At 42.1% G+C, this 17,589-nt stretch overlaps 2 protein-coding genes across 2 annotated transcripts; both read left to right on the plus strand.

The window, feature by feature from the left end:
• The first annotated feature begins 5,418 nt into the window (after positions 1-5,418).
• mrps17 (mitochondrial ribosomal protein S17) lies at positions 5,419-6,490 on the plus strand. The gene is made up of 3 exons (XM_048983662.1): positions 5,419-5,576; positions 5,865-5,999; positions 6,080-6,490. Exons 2-3 carry the CDS (start codon positions 5,877-5,879, stop codon positions 6,368-6,370), a joined length of 414 nt encoding a protein of 137 aa, XP_048839619.1. The 5' UTR covers positions 5,419-5,576; positions 5,865-5,876; the 3' UTR covers positions 6,371-6,490.
• Positions 6,491-7,972: 1,482 nt separating this feature from the next.
• LOC125713161 (protein NipSnap homolog 2-like) lies at positions 7,973-16,440 on the plus strand. Its single transcript, XM_048984098.1, has 10 exons — positions 7,973-8,131; positions 9,120-9,259; positions 9,533-9,578; positions 10,494-10,588; positions 11,492-11,562; positions 11,948-12,088; positions 12,957-12,988; positions 13,939-14,033; positions 14,776-14,859; positions 15,113-16,440. The coding sequence occupies exons 1-10, from the start codon at positions 8,040-8,042 to the stop codon at positions 15,175-15,177; spliced, it is 861 nt and encodes a 286-aa protein (XP_048840055.1). The 5' UTR covers positions 7,973-8,039; the 3' UTR covers positions 15,178-16,440.
• The last annotated feature ends 1,149 nt before the right edge of the window (positions 16,441-17,589 follow it).

The raw sequence follows: 17,589 nt of genomic DNA on the forward strand, positions 1-17,589 counted from the left end.
CAGTTACTCTGAAGGCCCCATATCTTCTCTGAAAGCTTATTTTCATAAAAGGATGGTGATGTCATTCACTTACCTGATTCTGACAACCTTCATAAATATAATAGGCAATTCGTAATTAAAACAGAGAGTTTATAGTAATCTATATTCTTGTCACTGTGTGCAAACCATATCTAAAGGATTACATACACAACATTGAAGACATAACAAGCTTATATTGGGCACATAGATCTTTTTTACATATTTATCCCTTCTGGGTGTTTGTGTCTAGGGCTCAGTTAAAATGACAAGCAGACTTGCTGTGAGATCTCACACAGATTACTCACAGAACCATGGAATCACAACACCCGAGATCCATGACGATGGGCTGGATGCCAGGAAGGCAAGATGGGACTCATTTACTGCTTTCTGGCTTTCAGGTTTTGCTAAATGCATGAGCAGCATGTATAAAAGACAAGGCAGAGGGCAGAGGGAGACAAGCACTATTCATTACTGGGCTATCAACACCTCTGCCTCGCAAATACAGTGACACCTATGTCTATAAACATGATCTTGACAAGAAACCCTGACCGGACATAATTTTCTGTTAAAAAAAGGCCTGTCGGTGCCTATGGGGGTACCTGTGTGGTGCCCTCTGGTTTATTTAACCTTGGCGAGACACATTGGGCTTCGATAATAACATTTGGTATACTGTACATGGCATACATTTTCATTAGCATTATAAAATTACAAGTGACAGAATTTTTAGTTGTTTTCATTGCTCAAGTTTTGTTTGGGGGGAGAGACATGGATTCAATGCGAAAATCCCGTAATGATCGATAACCAGTTAAGTGTGGATTATCGTACAAATATGTGGTTTAAGAAAAGTAACATTTAAAACTCTACAAATAAGACGCTTTGAGAGTCCACTTTAGGCTACTTATGCTGAAATATATCGTAATCTGGTGCCCGTCAGACCTAATCTTGCTGTTTGTCATTAGTTTGGGTATTTATAATAAGTATAAGCACTCGAAGACTCTTAGAGGACTAACCGTGAGCTAAAAGGGACTCTGACTGAGCAGGAAGGCTTCCAAGCTTAGCTCAGGGGATGCTGTAATGGATTGACAGCCCCACGCCCCGTGGTAATCAGCGACCACACGCTGCGTGACTCACAGGCAGAGCACTACGCTCAGCACTGGACCAGAGCCTACAGTAATCGGCAACATCACCGGCCTGTAAGTCATTGTTTCTCATTGAAAAGTCGGAGGAAAGCCAAGATCTGCCCTGGAGATTTTTCAAAGCATGATACCACACCGCTTTTATGTCTGCTCTCTCTTATTAGGGGCCTTCGAAGAGTCCGCGACTTTAGTAGCGGGTGGAGACAATGTGACTGATTTTAATAAGCTGGACCGTATCAGACCGTCTGCTTGGCCGAGGGCCAGCCATACACTGATCGGATTGATCTACAGCTTATAGATCCAACAAGCATAGCAGGAGCTACAACCACACAGCCCAACAATAAAAAAATAATCTCATGAGAATCATCGCATGAAACTCTGTCTCAGACATTCGTTTAATTATGTCATCTGGAGCAAAAGTTCCCGGTGAACAGGTCTCTGGGGGGAAACGAAGCTATGCAACACGAACAAGTGCAGCCGGTCTGGAATACGATTACCAGGACGTACCCCTGGAGCCAGGCCTGCTGAGCTGGTCAGCACCTGGTGGTTGGGTCACCCCTGTGATTCAGCCAAGATCAGCCCAAAATAGCTGGGAGGAGCGATTTTGTAGGTTCACCACCCGCAAGATGAAAGACGAGGGTCAGGTTCAGTGCCATTTGGGCGAGAGGAATGCGCAGGAAGGACCTAGATAGATCAGACTTTGGCAATGGACTCTGGCTTTGAGAACGTGGAACGTTACCTCTCTGGTGGGGAAGGAGTCTGAGCTATTGCAGGACATAGAAAGGTACTTGTTAGCTATTGTTGGCCTCATCTCAGCCTTACCTTCATCCACAGTGAGGGTTCCAGAACCAGACCTCTTCAAAGAGGAGGAATTTCTCCATGGCATTCCCCATGGTGAAAGACTTCTGGTTGCCACTCATCCCATATGTAATGGGATCATCCTGCATTGAATCCCCCCTCCCCCCGTGAAAAGTTTATCGTGGGGGATCCAATCACAGGCTGGGGTCTGGCTGAACTTTTTCCTGGGGGATAAGTCGGCTGCCTCTTTGGGCTGTGAGTGACTTCAGTGCTCATGTGGAAAACAATGGGGATCCCTGGTAGAGTGTGACTGGGAAGAATAACCTCCCAGATGTAACCCCCAGTAGTGAACTGGACTTCTGTGCAGGCCATAGATTATCCATAACTAACACTATACTTGAGCACAAGGATGTTCATTAATATATATGATACCAGAGCATCCTGGACCGAAGCTCAATGATCGAAATTCTAACAATGTTATGTGTTAATCGGAATGACCGCAGGGAGTCTCTGGAATATTAACCATCAAATTTCCAGTATCAGTGACACAACATGAAAACATTACTAACAGACTAGTGATATGGATTTTAAAGGAAGTGATGATAAGTAATAATACAGAACACAGGAAAAATAAGTCCGCAGATATAAAAATCACATTCTATAATGTAGCAGTTTCTTATTGACATAAACATATTATGTTCATCAGTATAACCTACAGCTAAGGCTCGTATCTCAGTCCAGTCATGAGCTGTTATTTATCTATTGCCTGAAGGAGATTGGTTTTGGAATGTGGCCATTTTCTTGTCACTTTACATGGAATAGTAAGACAAAGCAGACAGTCGGGCTTACAGAGCAGATGCTCTGGTCAATATCATTCACATTTCCAAAGCACCGAAGAGGTCATTACGATAATGACACTCAAGACTGACTGTATAATATGTCACAGTTACACCAAGGAGGGGATGCCATGCTTTAAACCCATTTACACCCCTACTCTCCAAAGCTTTTCTAATCCCCAAAAGCTGAATATTTCCCAAATGAATTCAAAATAAGTTCCAGGGGAGCTGGCTTAGGCCTAGCAAACCAGACCTTCCTACGAATGGTTAAAAATCAGTGCTCCATTCTGCAGCAGTGAGCTAACTTGATCCATGTGGCTCTGTCTCTGTTCTGAGGTAAAGCATTCCCTTATTCTGCTCGACTCCGGCCTGGCTTGGCCTGCAGCCCCCCTTAATGTTTTTATTTTCTGATCATTTCTATCCTGGGATTAAAATATGTCTGTGAGCAGAAAACCATGTTAAGGCCAGTGTTGAATATCAGAATTTGGCGGCGATACCTTTTCTTATTTCTACATTTAGAACTACTGATTAATTGTGTAGGTTTATACCTGGGTTCTGCACCAACAGATCACCTAGAACCTGATCCACAAAGGACTAGCGTGCCTGCACACTTTTGGGATAACTTTTAGGTCAGCTGCTCAAACCCAGGTGTGAGGATTCTTCAGCCAATCCGTCCTCTAATTAATAATCTAATTATGGAGTTGCAGCGAAAACCAGCTTTCCCTTTCTGGATAAGATTGCCACACCCCTGACCTAGAACCTCTCCAACCCTGAGCCACATTGAGCCACATAAAGATTAGCCAACGCTTCACTAGAACGTTCTGTCTGATATGCTCCTGGTCGTATGTAATGGTGCCAAAGGCATTGATTTGGGTATGGATGGTAGGGACGTCTCCCTATCAATATTATGGGAGAACCATGTGTGTGGGGGCGGAGGAGTTGGGGCTGAATCGGTCCCCAACAATGTTGAAATCACTTCAGCTGCAGACATTAGCAGAAGAGTTGGACTATTTCACAAGTAGCATCAATTAGCGCTCATATGGCAATAAATCATCCCTGCCAAATGTCTTCTCTATATTTACTAGCCCAATCTGTCATTAGAACTTTAGCTTTTGTGGAAACATTTTTAGAAATAGATAGATAGTTACAAAGGGCCAGTTGGAGAGGCATTTGACACTCGTAGAATGGATGTCAGATCTGCTCAGGGTAACACCTTCTTTTTTCATATTATGGAAGTTTGTTCGCCCGTCTGACCAAGTAAGGCAGTAAGACCTCTTCAGTGATATCATAGCTGCTGAATGAGATCGTTCATCCATACAATATACTTCTGGATGGTGTTCAAAATACATGAAGACTTGGCACAGTGACTGTATGCATGGTGTGGCTTTATGCATATGCTTCAAGTGTATTTGACATGATATAGACTGGACCATCTGGAGAACCAAGACTGAGTGACAACCCGTAGTTTCTTCTGGATATATCTCACACGCTCACGCGCACACACACACACGCACACACACACACATAAACACACACAGACACAAACATAGTCCTTTGCCCCAGCAGCCAACACTCCCCTGCCGGACGATGGTATGACCCAATGACCCAATGACCTTTGGCCAAGTTTGCCACAAGTACCAGAGCTTTAACAGCCTGGGATTCTAGTGTCCAGAGCTATGTGCAACTTAACTGGGAGGCCGGGCCTCTTGTTCACCATCCACTTCACAGTGTGACCATAAAAGGCAAAAAAAAAGGAATTTCTCAAAAGGCAGAGAAAACATAAGACAAAAGTTATACTCTTATTGTAGACATTAAGGTAGCCTGAACTTTAAATGCTATTTCTGGCTCACTCGATATTATTATTGAAAAAAATTGATGGACCAACTCAAAAAAAACTTCTTAATAAACTTCTTAAATATCCTCCAAAGGTTTACACCAATAAACAAATACATATACTATAGTTTTACCATTCTTGATGGCTAATTACACATCCCTTTGGTTGTGACAGTGTATATCATGATATATTACATCAGTGTTATCTATATTAGTGCTTGCAGTGCTTTAATGACTGACTCAGAAACACGAGCTTGATTAAGTTGTTGCAAAGCAGAACCAGATCTTGGAAATGTATCTGCAAAATGAAGACGAAATGCAATTCTTTGCGTTGACTGTTTGTGACGGTGAACAATGTTACGCTCCCAGTTCCAGATGTGCATTTCTGGAAAAAAATAAAAAAGTTGAATAAATTGTATTTGTGCGCCTCCTTGTGGTTTAAGTGCGAACATCATTCATTCGCAATGTTAAACCGAACTATTTCAGGTTGCTTTTAATTTTCAATTTAACATTCCAGACCAAAAAGACAGGACCCTTCGAATATAGCCATTTGTTCATTTGTAAGGATGTTTTACTATAGAGGCAGTTGAGTCATTTCCTTTAAGTACATTAATAAGTTTCTTTCAATGCTTATTTGTACATCTTTATACATTTTTCTGACATGTTTTTCATACATTGGTGGTGCAGAATAAACTAAAAACAAAACAATTACACAGTGTACGTGCTCCTTTACTACCGAATGTATAAATTCGGAGAAAATGAAATGCATGTTCGTATTGCGTTCTGTTTGTCTCGGTTTGTCTGCCGTCATTTTAACGTCATCAAAAGAAGCCCGGCGAAGGCGTCGAAAGCATGGGGAAACAATCCTGACCTTCCTGAAACAGTTGAGAAAACCAAGTATTTATTTTCGCCGTACTAAATACCAACTTATTTCTCCACAATTAATGAAATATAGGTATGTAGCAAAACGTTTGTTTTCTAACTTGCTTTCTGATCTAAAGCATGAAGCTAACTGTTTTGTAGAGACCTGACTTGTATCAAGATGACAGCTCTGATTTGTGGCATTTTATGCAGCAGTTCTGTTCATGCATTTGCTAGTTATGTATTCCCGAGTAAGTACGTGTTTTACTGACACTGTGTTTTATACTTCTATGTGGAATTATCGGTCAGGTTATGTATAAATGAGATTAAAAATAAGTAAGTAAGTAAATAAATATATAAATCCCCTTCTAAATCTGTCCAGGACTCATACATCATGTCTGTGAAAACTGCGACTGTACACGCAACGTGGATAATAGGAAGAGTAATAGGCACCAAGATGCAGAAGACCGCTAAGGTCCGAGTTACTAGGCTTGTCCTGGATCAGTATCTTCTCAAGGTAACGCTACCTTCATGGGAACTGAGTTTCACACTCAGTTTTTTTAATGGTGTACTAAGCTCTCATCTCTTTCACTACAGTACTACAACAAAAGAAAGACATACTTTGCACATGATCCCTTGGAGCAGTGCGGCGTGGGAGATGTTGTTCTCCTGAAAGCACTGCCAGAGAGGAGGACCAAGCACGTGAAGCATGAACTGGTGGAAATTGTGCACAAGCTGGGAAAGGTTGTGGACCCACTCACGGGCAAGAGGGTGGCTGGAAGCATGTTCCTGGAGCCCATTGTCAGCTCGACTGAGCCCTCTACTGACTCTGTAATGCAGACATTGCAGAAATTGGATATTAAAGACCCGGCGGACCCATGCCACTGATGTCTCAATGAGTGTCCAAGTGAATCGCTTCTCCTTTGTCATGTTGTAACTTGTTTGGTGTACTTGGTAACGTGTATGATTTCATTGATCAAAATAAAACTTCATTTTCCATTTTAAAAATCGTCATTTATGTCTTGTGCGTTGTGTTTGTGATCTGTGCTCTGGAGTCACCAATTACCATTAATTATCATTAACTGTAAGCATTAGAACAAAGTTGTCAAAACTGCCCTGTGAATCTTTCATCGCGTTTATTTTACTGTGACCTCATTCTGCCAGATTCTGCAGTCGTGTTGCTGATGTCGATGGGATTTCTTCCTGGATGGTTTTCATTAATTCAGTTACTTTTCCTAGAACCATTTACCCATAGTAGTGTTCCTGTAAGTCTCTAGCCTATTTCAGGAAGCGTAGGGCAGGGTGTACCCTGAACGTGATGTTTGTCCATCACATGACCTCACACATTCACAAAAGAACGTTTATATGTCTGTATATGGAACAGTAAGAATCTTAGCGTGTGCTGTGAGGCTGCTGTTCAGATTATGTTTATGTAGTATGTTCTTAGCATGTAATATATAAAGCATGTATAACTGAATGATAGCTAGATCAATTATTTAACTCAGAGGTACCATTTAACTGCAGTTGTAGATATATAGATCTATTATTTAACCGAAATAGAGGTTTCATTTAACTGAAGTGATAGATAGATAGATAGATAGATAGATAGATAGATAGAGCAAATAAATTCCACAGCTCCATAACTTTTTTGCACCTCGGCCCTGGAGGAACAATGTTTAGTTTCACTGTATACTGTGTATATGGTTGAAATTATAAAAAAACCAACTTCTTCAGATGATTTGACTTTTTTATGATATTCCTATTCAATTAATTGCCTATATGTTCCATTTACCAGTCGATCTACGTTCCTACCCTCACCTATGGTCATGAGCTGTGGGTAGTAACCGAAAGAACGAGATTGCGAGTGCAAGCGGCCGAAATGAGTTTTCTCCACAGTGTGGCTGGGCTCTCCCCTGGAGATAGAGTAAGGAGTTCGGTCATCCGGGAGGGACTCAGAGTAGAGCTGCTGCTCCTCCGCATTGAGAGGAGCCAGATGAGGTGGCTCGGGCATCTGATTAGGATGCCTCCTGGACGCCTCCCTGGTGAGGTGTTCCAGGCATGTCCCACTGGGAGGAGGCCCCGGGGAAGACCCAGGACACGCTGGAGAGACTATGTCTCTTGGCGGGCCTGGGAACACCTCAGAATTCCCCCGGAAGAGTTGGACAAAGCGGCCAGGGAGAGGGAAGTCTGGGTTTCCCTAATTAGACTGCTGCCCCTGCAACCCAACCCGGAAAGCGGTAGATGGATTGATTGATGGATGGATGGATGGATGGATGGATGGACAACTACATGTTTTGTTGTTTTTGATATTATTAACTTGCTTTCATTGTAGTACGTTTAATTCTATAGCTATGTTAACTGTGCAGTCCTCCTGATTAAGTATTTGTGCACTATGCAGAACTGAAAACAGAAATTTACAGGATTTCTGAAAATTTGTGACCTTTTCGCAGCTGCCTGAATGTGGAGGTGTTTTGTCGCCCTCTGCCGGTTCCTTGTGAGAAAGAAGCCCGAAATGTAAACGCTATAGACTGGAAGCGCATCAGGCAGTCAGAGGAAGATGGCGACCCGAGTCCTTCAGAACGTGGGAAGGGGCCTGAGTCAGGCACGGAGCAAGGTCCACAACGGGGGACAGCTTCTCCTCACCGCCAGGTCGGGGCGTCTGCTCAGGGACCTCGGTTAGCGATCCTGTGCCTTGTGGAGCGGCGTATGTTTTTTTCCCGGTTGCTGCAATACGATGCGATACACCATGCACCCTTACGGTCATCTAACGAGCCCAGCTTCCATCCGCGGGGGCTCGGGGGGGTTTTTGCAGTTTCGGATGAAGGTCGCGCACAATCACCGAGTGCAGAAGCGCTTTTGCGGGCGAGGTCCGTTTTCTCTCGGGTGCTTTTAAAGCGACCGGGCAAACGCTCTGTGGGTGCACTGGGTTAGCACGCAGGCTAGTTCAAGGTCACATACAGCGGCGGTGCATTTTCCGTGCATTGGATTAGCTGCCGATTGCCATAGTTAAGGGGAAGCGTGCATCCCGTTGCGGTGGAGAGTATGTACCGCTGCGACTCTCCCCAGCTCACCGTGCATAAGCACACCGGCTCCTCACCCGTGCTGACCCATACGTAGTTGGCCTGCTCCGTGTCAACTACTGTGTTACTTTGCTAGAAAGAAATCCTCCCATTTGATGTAACGAAGTGATGTATCAGTGCAGAATGAAATGCATGACGTGGAGCTTGCTGGTAATATAAAGTCTACTGTACTTGGTTAGATTAGAAACCCTTGCATTTCTGAACCTCTATAGACGTGGAGTGACAGCGTCCCAGGTCTGTGAGAGACCACTGTTGTTATAGGGCCTGTGAAATGTTGGAGTGGCATCACAAGGCCTGTGACATTATCACAGCAATGTATGATCTGTACTTGGTTGAAAATTAAGGACAGGCAAGTGTACAAACCCCTAAACAATGGGAGAGAATAAGCGCATGGTTTGTCTAAGTGCATATCTAGGTATGGAATATCTACGATCAGGTCAGTTTAGCACTGGTGTGAATGAGCTGCTCTGGTCCTGGGGTCTAGGATTCTTGTCCGAATGTGTGTGTATATGGTTGGTCAACTGTTGGTAACTGTAACGCAATGTTGCTTCTTCCAGGGGTCTTTCAGCATCCAGTCACAAAAACCGGGAGGACAGCTGGTTTAAATCTCTATTCGTTCGAAAGGTCGACCCCAGAAAGGATGCCCACTCTCATCTGCTTGCGAAGAAAGAGGACAGCAACCTGTACAAAATTCAGTGTAGGTTCCTTTGTGTGTCTTCTGGGAGCCCCTCAAATCCACAGGCAACTCTATCATTATTTTGTGGATGGATAATGTAATATAATATGTAATATTTTATGTACTACATCCAAGGACTGGAGGCCGATACCCAAAGCAGGGCCACAGCCTAGATAGATATAATATATTTTTAATTGTGTTTTTCTCTCTGCCTCGGTCCATGTCTCATTATGTGGTGTTTAAATTGTCAGTGTTGATGAGTGTATGATTATGTTTTTCTTTGGTTTCTTACAGTTCACAACGTTAAACCGGAGTGCCTGGATGCCTACAACAAGCTTTGGTAAGAGGTCCGAGTGATAGTGCTGCGTACTCGCGGATCCATAAATCTGAAAGTCCAGTCGGAACTTGAGACGTTTGTCTCCGACGTGTTTGTTACTGGGCCAACCGCCTTTTCTATTTTTAGGTCTGTGATAGCTGGAAATACTGCCAGACAGACCATGCAATGGTCCAAATGGACTGTTGGCAGGAGTTTTTATTTATTTTTACAAATGATACTCTTTTCATTGGACTTCTGAATTGAGAGCTTTTCTGCCATATTGAAATCTGACGGAACAGGTGTGAAGATTTTTGCTCAATTGCTTCATCAGAGGCAACGTTTTTTCCAAACAGATTTCCTCCTTGGAATTATGAGAGATCCAACACGCTGAAAGATTTCCTTTAAGAGAATGCAGCCTTTTTGTGATTCACCCCTTTGTGATTGGACAGCTCTTGTGGCTTAGTAGTGGCTGTTTGGCACAGTGCTGAGAGGTTGAGTGAAGGTCACTTCAGCGAGGATCAGTATTGCTGAGCAGCTGTGCTGACATTTCAGTACCCTCTGCATATGCAGAGGGGTGCAGTCCTACCTTAAATGGGCTCCCAGGGTGTAATATTTAACGACATCAGGAGTTTTTCTGCTTAAAATATCACCAAAATAGCTTCACAGTGCAACAACTACCAATTATGAAAACAGTTGCTTTCTTAAATCAGCTAACGTTGCTTATAGCTGAAATGTACTTCTCTTTGTATAGCAATAGCTGTCGTTCTAAGATTTTAACCAGCAATTTGGGCCACAGGTAGGAGGTAAGTTTACTGTGGATGTGGGCTGGTTAATGGAAGATTACCTGCTCAGGACCCAGTAGCCTGAAGTACTTCCAGTGGATTATCATGCCGTGTAAACTGGATGAAGTGTACAGTTGTGTTGTTTCTCTGCTTACAGTGAGAATGTGCTGCCGTCGATCCACTCTGACCCACATTACCCCTGTGAGCTGGTAGGCACCTGGAACACATGGTATGGAGAGCAGGATCAAGCAGGTGAGAACCTGAGAAGTTGAAGCTTCTGATACCATTAGGAAGGTTTCGAAATTAACAAAAACTCCACCAACAGGAGTGAGCTCTCATGGGATCCCATGGACACTTAATGAATCTCAGTATGCGTTCTTGACCATACTTATGTTCTCGTGTACCTGTTTTACGTCATCTTCCATCGCCGAAGACCAGTTCCAATACTTAAGAACAGAAACAGGACGGCAAATGTCCCTGGTTGTTGGTCTTGTCCTGCCCCAGATATCAAGGATGCATCGGTTGCACTAAACGAGACCAATCCCATGATTCATTGCACCCCGAGTTCATTCTTGGAAGGCAAGTTAGCAAGACCGGTTTTGCCAAGACCGCAAGTACGGTCTTTGCGTTTTTGTTATTGAGATTCACCCCAAGAGTGGTCGGAGAGAGAGGCCTCCTTGGATGCCAGCAACACATTGTAACAATGAGAGACACAGATGAATTTTTATAAAATCTAAAAATAATAATATAGCTGTAGATGATGAGTCAGGGAGCGATGAAGATGAAACCAAGATGGTGGCGTGTGCAGACAGAGCGGCTTCTCCAGAGCCTTGCATCTGCTGTTTACTTGTACTGTTTTATTGTCGTGTGCCATTGTGCATTGTGCATTATCCATTATTTATTGTTCAACTGTCCTTTGTTCTAGCTGTTTGATGGTCTGTAGAAATGCAGTTCTGTATCATGAGTAAAGTGACTTGATTTGAAGAAATGTAGCTCAAAAATTATGATTTTTTTTTAATTTATTTTATTGTCTTTTAGGCATTGGTGGATCCTTAGAGAATTAGTCTTTATATTGAGTGTTTCAGGTTAAATTGGGAGATCAGAAGTACAGCATCCATGACGTGATCTGTAAGCTACCTTTCGGTCTCCCTGCAGTTCATTTGTGGCGATATCGAGGAGGTTACCCAGCTCTAACTGAAGTCATGAATAAACTTCGGATGAATAAGGTACTTTTAATGGAAGCCATTTCCTCATTGTAAGCTTGTGGACTCAGTCCAACACACATAGTAGACATGTGATAGTAGTCACTATGACAACCTGGAAATTACACTGACGCCATATAAGAGCTTAGATGGGATTCTTCCATAAGATGCACTTCAACTTCAACCTTACTAACATAAGTGATTTTACCAGGGGTGCATTCGGTGAAATTCATAGTGGTCAGATGAAAAGGCTATTTGAACAAAAAGTTCAATAAAATTTGAATATTGTAAAGTTATATTTGACGACGTGGCTTGTATTAGTCGTATCCATGTGTAATAATTTGTTGTAAATATATTAACATTTTGTGATGCATGACACTCAGTTGGCTGACTTTTACACCCCTTTCAGGAATTTATGGAGTATCGCAACGAGCGAGGCAAGATGCTCCTATCCCGTCGCAACCAGCTGCTGCTAGAGTTCAGCTTCTGGAATGAGCCGCTCCCCAGGAAGGGGCCCCTCATCTATGAGCTGAGGTCCTACCAGCTCAGGGTGAGTCCCCATCCTTAGGCCCCTCCCACCTTAATTTCCATGCTGTCCTGCTGCGTCTATACGCCGATTAATCCTTCTATGCTTGACCTACGCATGCGGCCAACGCCGGTGCGAGTATTTGTGATCGGTGTGTTTGTGTCACTCAGCAGTTACGCCGCTGAAACGCTAGGTGAAACATAGTTTCGGATGTTTCATTTATTGTCTTCCCACCCTGCGATATATATACAATTGTTAAATCACTCAGTTGAAAGAGACAAATAACATTTAACAAAGTATCCGTTTATCAACTCCTGGCAATATTTGTGCTGCTCCGAACTTCCTGTAGACAAATTAGGAAAAATGTTGAGCCGCTACAAAGTCACTTTTTATGCATTTTCCTTCTAAAGTCAGTGTCTATACATCTTATTTTCTTATAGTCTTGTAAATTACAAATAAACTTAATGGGGGTTAGTGAAATTGACACTGTCATCCTGAGTGCTTCGTACCTATTGCTACAATGCCTAGGGTGGGCTATTTAACACTAGATATAAATGACGCTTGCAAAGGGAGGTGTTTTCTTTGTTAGGTAAAATCACTGGCCTGTGATGCCACTAGAGAACAATCTGTGTAAGAGATGAACTGATTGAAATTACTGTTGCCTCAACAGATTGTTATTGTGAACAAATAGCTATGCTGTACTTTGGCGTCAATTCCACTCAGAAATATAAATCAGCCTTAAGCCTGTTATAATTTCAAAATCTTTTTATACATAGCAGTCATCTGAATGCATATAACACAGCACAGTTATTCTTCAGAGATTTTGAGCTTTGCGCATCTGTCCCTTAACCATGACATGAACTGGGTTTAACTCTCTGTTCTTGTTTTTCAGCCTGGGACGATGATTGAGTGGGGAAATTACTGGTAAGTTTTGGTTTAATCCAGCTGTTCTTGTGTATTTCTGTGAGTTTTATCATCCCGTTTCTGCAGGGGCCATGATGATGATGTTAAACTGTTTTGATTCGCTAATATATTCATTCCAGGGGTGGCTTGCAAAGGGAGGTGTTTTCTTTGTTAGGTAAAATCACTGGCCTGTGATGCCACTAGAGAACAATCTATGTAAGAGATGAACTGATTGAAATTACTGTTGCCTCAACAGATTGTTATTGTGAACAAATGAAAGTGGACCATACATTTCCTAAAGGTGTAACATGAGCGTATCTTCCTGGAGACGGCATCACATTTTCAGAGGACACCTGTGTGTTTCGTTTCTGGTTGCAAGCCTCATTTATTTGTGGTCTGCCTGCCCAAATCATCAGCAGCGGCTCTGCCGTCGATTTGAATATGTAAATGGGGCAGTTCTTCAACTGTTCACCGAGTTCTGTAGTTCTGTGTGATTCATTCATAATGGTGATTCATGTTCTCTGAAGTTTTGCATGATGAGGTTTGAAAATTATTTCAAATTGCTCACGGGGATTTTATTTACACAAAAGTGTTCTGTGAGGAGAAGGACCAATAATTTGGCTCAGGGAGACAACCAATCAGATTGTAGAGGAGGCGGAACCAACCAACTGGATGTCTTAGTCCCACCTCCTCTAGTTGTTTGGACCCACCTCCTCTACAACCTGATTGGTTGTCTCCTTGAACCAGTCATTATTCCTTGTGCCCTCAGAACTTTTTTGTGTAAGTAAAACTCCCACAAGATTTCAAATTGCACTGTAATCAATATTTTAAAGAACTGAATCAGGAAGTAAAACAAGAACAGTGGAGGAAGAGGCGTGTATGTGGTTATGGTTTAGTATGGGGTATGCTGGAGCGGATCAGGGCAGGTTGGTGTTCTGACTGAACCCGTGTTTGTGTGTGTGTGTGTCCAGGGCCCGGGCCATCCGGTACCGCCAGCAGAATGAGGAGGCAGTGGGCGGTTTCTTCTCCCAGATTGGGAGCCTCTACATGGTGCACCATCTCTGGGGTAGGGGGTCTGGCCTGTAAAATGAGTCATTGTGTTTCTGACCTGAAATTTGATCACTGATTTTGAAGACAGGACAGTGTAAATGTTACAGGTAGTTAACAATCACTCATTTTTCTACTGCGATTTCTACTGACATGTTCCTTAGATGTCTGTGACTATGACCCAGTAACTGAACAGCAATCTTAGTTCAGTATTTAAGTAATAATAATAAAGAAAAGGAAGAATCTTTATGTATATAATACTTTTAATTCATAAAACACAGCTGAAAGTGGTTCACATATGGGATTAAAGATAGATGTATAAAATAAGCAGCTATGGTACAAGTCAAAGAAAGTGTAGAAAGATGGAATGAGAATTAAAAAATAAGCAAATTCATTTAGTGAAATGTCAATAAATAAATATAATAAATATAAATAGGAATACAATACACAAAATCAGAATACAACAGAATAAAAAGGTCAAAAATAGAAAAGTATAAGCTAATAACTGGAAATCAATACTTTGTAATATGGGTAAAGGGAGATCAATGACATATTTTGTAAAAGAACACAAGTAAGCAATAAACCACTGAGAAAGAGAACAAGGAAATAAATGTGAAGATACCAAAATCACACAAAGCCTTTTATTCTTCATACCCGATCGCCTTCACTGCTGTAATGCTGCAGTGCCCTTTAGTCCAGTTAAAGTCTCTCATTTCTTTCCGTTTCCTGTTTTTCTTGTATTTTTTTAAATCTGTCTTCAGCTTACAAAGATCTTCAGTCTCGAGAAGACACCAGAAATTCAGCCTGGCAGATGGAGGGCTGGGATGAAGTGGTATATTACACAGGTGAGTGCTCTCTTATGTAGGAGAGTCACTGCAGAGTCAGTGTGCTCATAGCACTTTCTGTCATGCAGAACATTGGCACTGCCTCGGCGTGCTGAATTTTAAAATATTTGGTCCAGACAGGTTTTGTTTACTGTTTGTTTTTACATCATTTATCATATTTGGTCAATTATTAAGCATCTCGTTGGCACTCAGCCAGCCAAAAGGTATCAACAAACAATCTCCTAATGTGTTTTTTAATACTCTGTTGTTTAAGTTCCTCTGATTCAGCACATGGAGTCCAGGATCATGATCCCCCTGAAGATATCGCCACTGAAGTAACACTGCCATCTGGATCCTCCTGAGATTGAGGGCAAACTTCTCCGGCAGATCGAGACCCACGTCCAAACCCCACACTGCCATCGTTTTAAGCTCCTTTTTATCAACGTTGGCGACCTCTGTCCACTATTATTATTTTTTTTTTCCTTTGGTAGTTTTTTCACTGTAAAGCATTTCTAGGTTATTTAACGATAAATTCTCTAAAACATTTAAAATTAAGGAGTAGATATAATGCTGTGATGACCTGCCAAGAGGCAACAAAATTTTACAGTAAAAATCTGTCGAAAAGCTAGTAACGGTTGACAGGAATCTGACCTGACGTTCCCCCCTCAGTTGTTAGGGCCCCAGGATCTGTGGCTTACGCCATGATGTAACGCACATGCCATTTCTGCTAAGACCTGTGTTTGACTCTGCGTGATCAGCCCCTCCACCTACTAAATGTTCGTCCTTAGCCTGCATGCTCCACATCTTCGTAAGTTGGAGTATTTCACGTAGACAGTGACTAACACTCCCAAGTTTTCCTGGCCCAGCAGGACTGTGCCTCTCAGCCCTACAGAACTTCCTCTGTCTCAGACGGACCCTGCGAAGTTCCCTTGTTTTAAATTTGCCCTATAACAACACAAGAGTTGGTCTTATAAAAGCTGTAAAAATAGCTTTGGTTCTGCTTTGGAAATAAATGAGAACTTCAGGGCTTTTAGTGACATTAAAATCCTGTAGCGCTAAGTGGCTTCAGTTTTAGTGGTCTTGCTTTGACACTACAGGTATAAAGTGTCTAAAAGAACACGCCAGAATCCAGGAATTTAGATGACGGTACCTTCTGAAATGCCGCAGAGTCCGTGGTGCACCCCTCTGTAGAGGCAAATGTTAAGATGCTTTTTACTGGCAGATTTTCAAAATTGGACCCTTTCAGTCACTGTAAAGTAACTTACCTCCTGCAAGATAAATGATAATCCTGGTACACTTGGACATTGACATTTTCTTTTTGATTGATAAGATTAGTACTTGGGTGCTGGTTTCTTTCGTTTTCGTTGTAGTAATGGCCTTGTTTGGGTTTTATCCTTTGAATCATGTCTCCACCCTGATCGTTTATTTTTAATTGTGTCTGTGGCAAATGAATGGTTGAGGTCAAACGGCATCTTCATGCGGGCAGTTGTTAGCATGTTAGCATGTCTCAACTTTTGTTTATGTCATTTCAATGGCAGTTTCTGGACAGTGAGCACCACATGTAAACATAGCAGCACATGAATAAAAAGATTTAAATTAGAACGTTTTTAAAGTGAATATGTAACACTGTCTTTGTTGTTCTACCAGCAGTCATGGGGCTGCAGTTTCATCACATTCGGGTACCAAAATTCTTCTCTCAGAATTTCCGCTAGATTTTTAAAATTCGGATTCGACTAAGTTTTGGAGGTTTTTTTATTAACAAAGGTATTGGGACAAGCCTCCTAATCGTTGAATTTAGGTGTTTCATTCAGACCCATTGCCATAGGTGTATAACATCAAGCACCTGGCCATACATTCAGGTTTACAAACATTTATGAAAGACTGGGCCCTTCTGAAGAGCTCAGTAAATTAAAGTGTGGTCCTGTCAGTTCATGAAATGTCTTCCCTGCTAGGTGTTCCATGGTCAACTACATGTGGTATTTTTGCAAAATGAAAGCATTTAGGAACCACAGAAACTTCTGCAAAAAGTGGCAGACCACGTAAAAGTTGACTCAATAATGGATGAGTTTCAAACCTCTGTACCAACTCCATTTTTATGCCTATGGATTTAGAATGGGATGTCAAAAAGGTTCCTGTAGGTGTAATGGACAGGTGTACGTTTGTCCATATAGTATATGCCAAAAAACTGGTGAAAAACCAGTAAGGTGCATTGGTTCCAACTAAAATTCTGTCTAGTATGACTAAATTTTCAGGTTCAAGTACTTAATGAGAAAGAGGGTGGCATGGTGGTTAAGAAAAAATAACCAGTCGGATGTTGCTGCAGCACTTTTATACTTTAGAAGAGGGGGTGCTGGACAGGCACGTAGCCACATAATAAAGTAACAGGCCTGGAGCCCCCATGAAATTTATTCCAAACCCCCCGGTACTGCGCGGATCCCTACAATAAAGTTTGGCGAGCCAGGGCTACGACAGGTATTCGGGAATCCGGGACAAATTACTAAATGATTTTCTCGGGGGGCTCAGCCAAAAAAGGGCATTTAACCGCCTATGATTTGTGCTACTTACCAAATACCTAAGTGATTATATTTTCTCGTTGGTATAATTATTAATAGCAAGTTATTAATTACAGTTAAATGCGTTGTTTTATTTAAGTGCAGATAAAGTTACGAATAAAGTTGTCATTTTGAATAACGCAGGTGAAAATCAAAGGGACGTTTACGGCCCACGATTACTGTCTGTGACTGGTGTTGA

This window comes from Brienomyrus brachyistius, chromosome 18 (assembly GCF_023856365.1).
Source record: "Brienomyrus brachyistius isolate T26 chromosome 18, BBRACH_0.4, whole genome shotgun sequence".
Lineage (NCBI taxonomy): Eukaryota > Metazoa > Chordata > Actinopteri > Osteoglossiformes > Mormyridae > Brienomyrus > Brienomyrus brachyistius.

Excerpts from the sequence above, each read along its gene's own strand:
- LOC125713161 (XM_048984098.1), top strand. The coding sequence starts at position 8,040 with ATGGCGACCCGAGTCCTTCAGAACGTGGGAAGGGGCCTGAGTCAGGCA. Across the intron at positions 10,589-11,491 it reads TGGAGAGCAGGATCAAGCAG|TTCATTTGTGGCGATATCGA; the intron begins GTGAGAACCTGA and ends GTCTCCCTGCAG. Across the intron at positions 12,089-12,956 it reads TGAGGTCCTACCAGCTCAGG|CCTGGGACGATGATTGAGTG; the intron begins GTGAGTCCCCAT and ends CTTGTTTTTCAG.
- mrps17 (XM_048983662.1), top strand. The coding sequence starts at position 5,877 with ATGTCTGTGAAAACTGCGACTGTACACGCAACGTGGATAATAGGAAGA. Across the intron at positions 6,000-6,079 it reads TGGATCAGTATCTTCTCAAG|TACTACAACAAAAGAAAGAC; the intron begins GTAACGCTACCT and ends CTTTCACTACAG.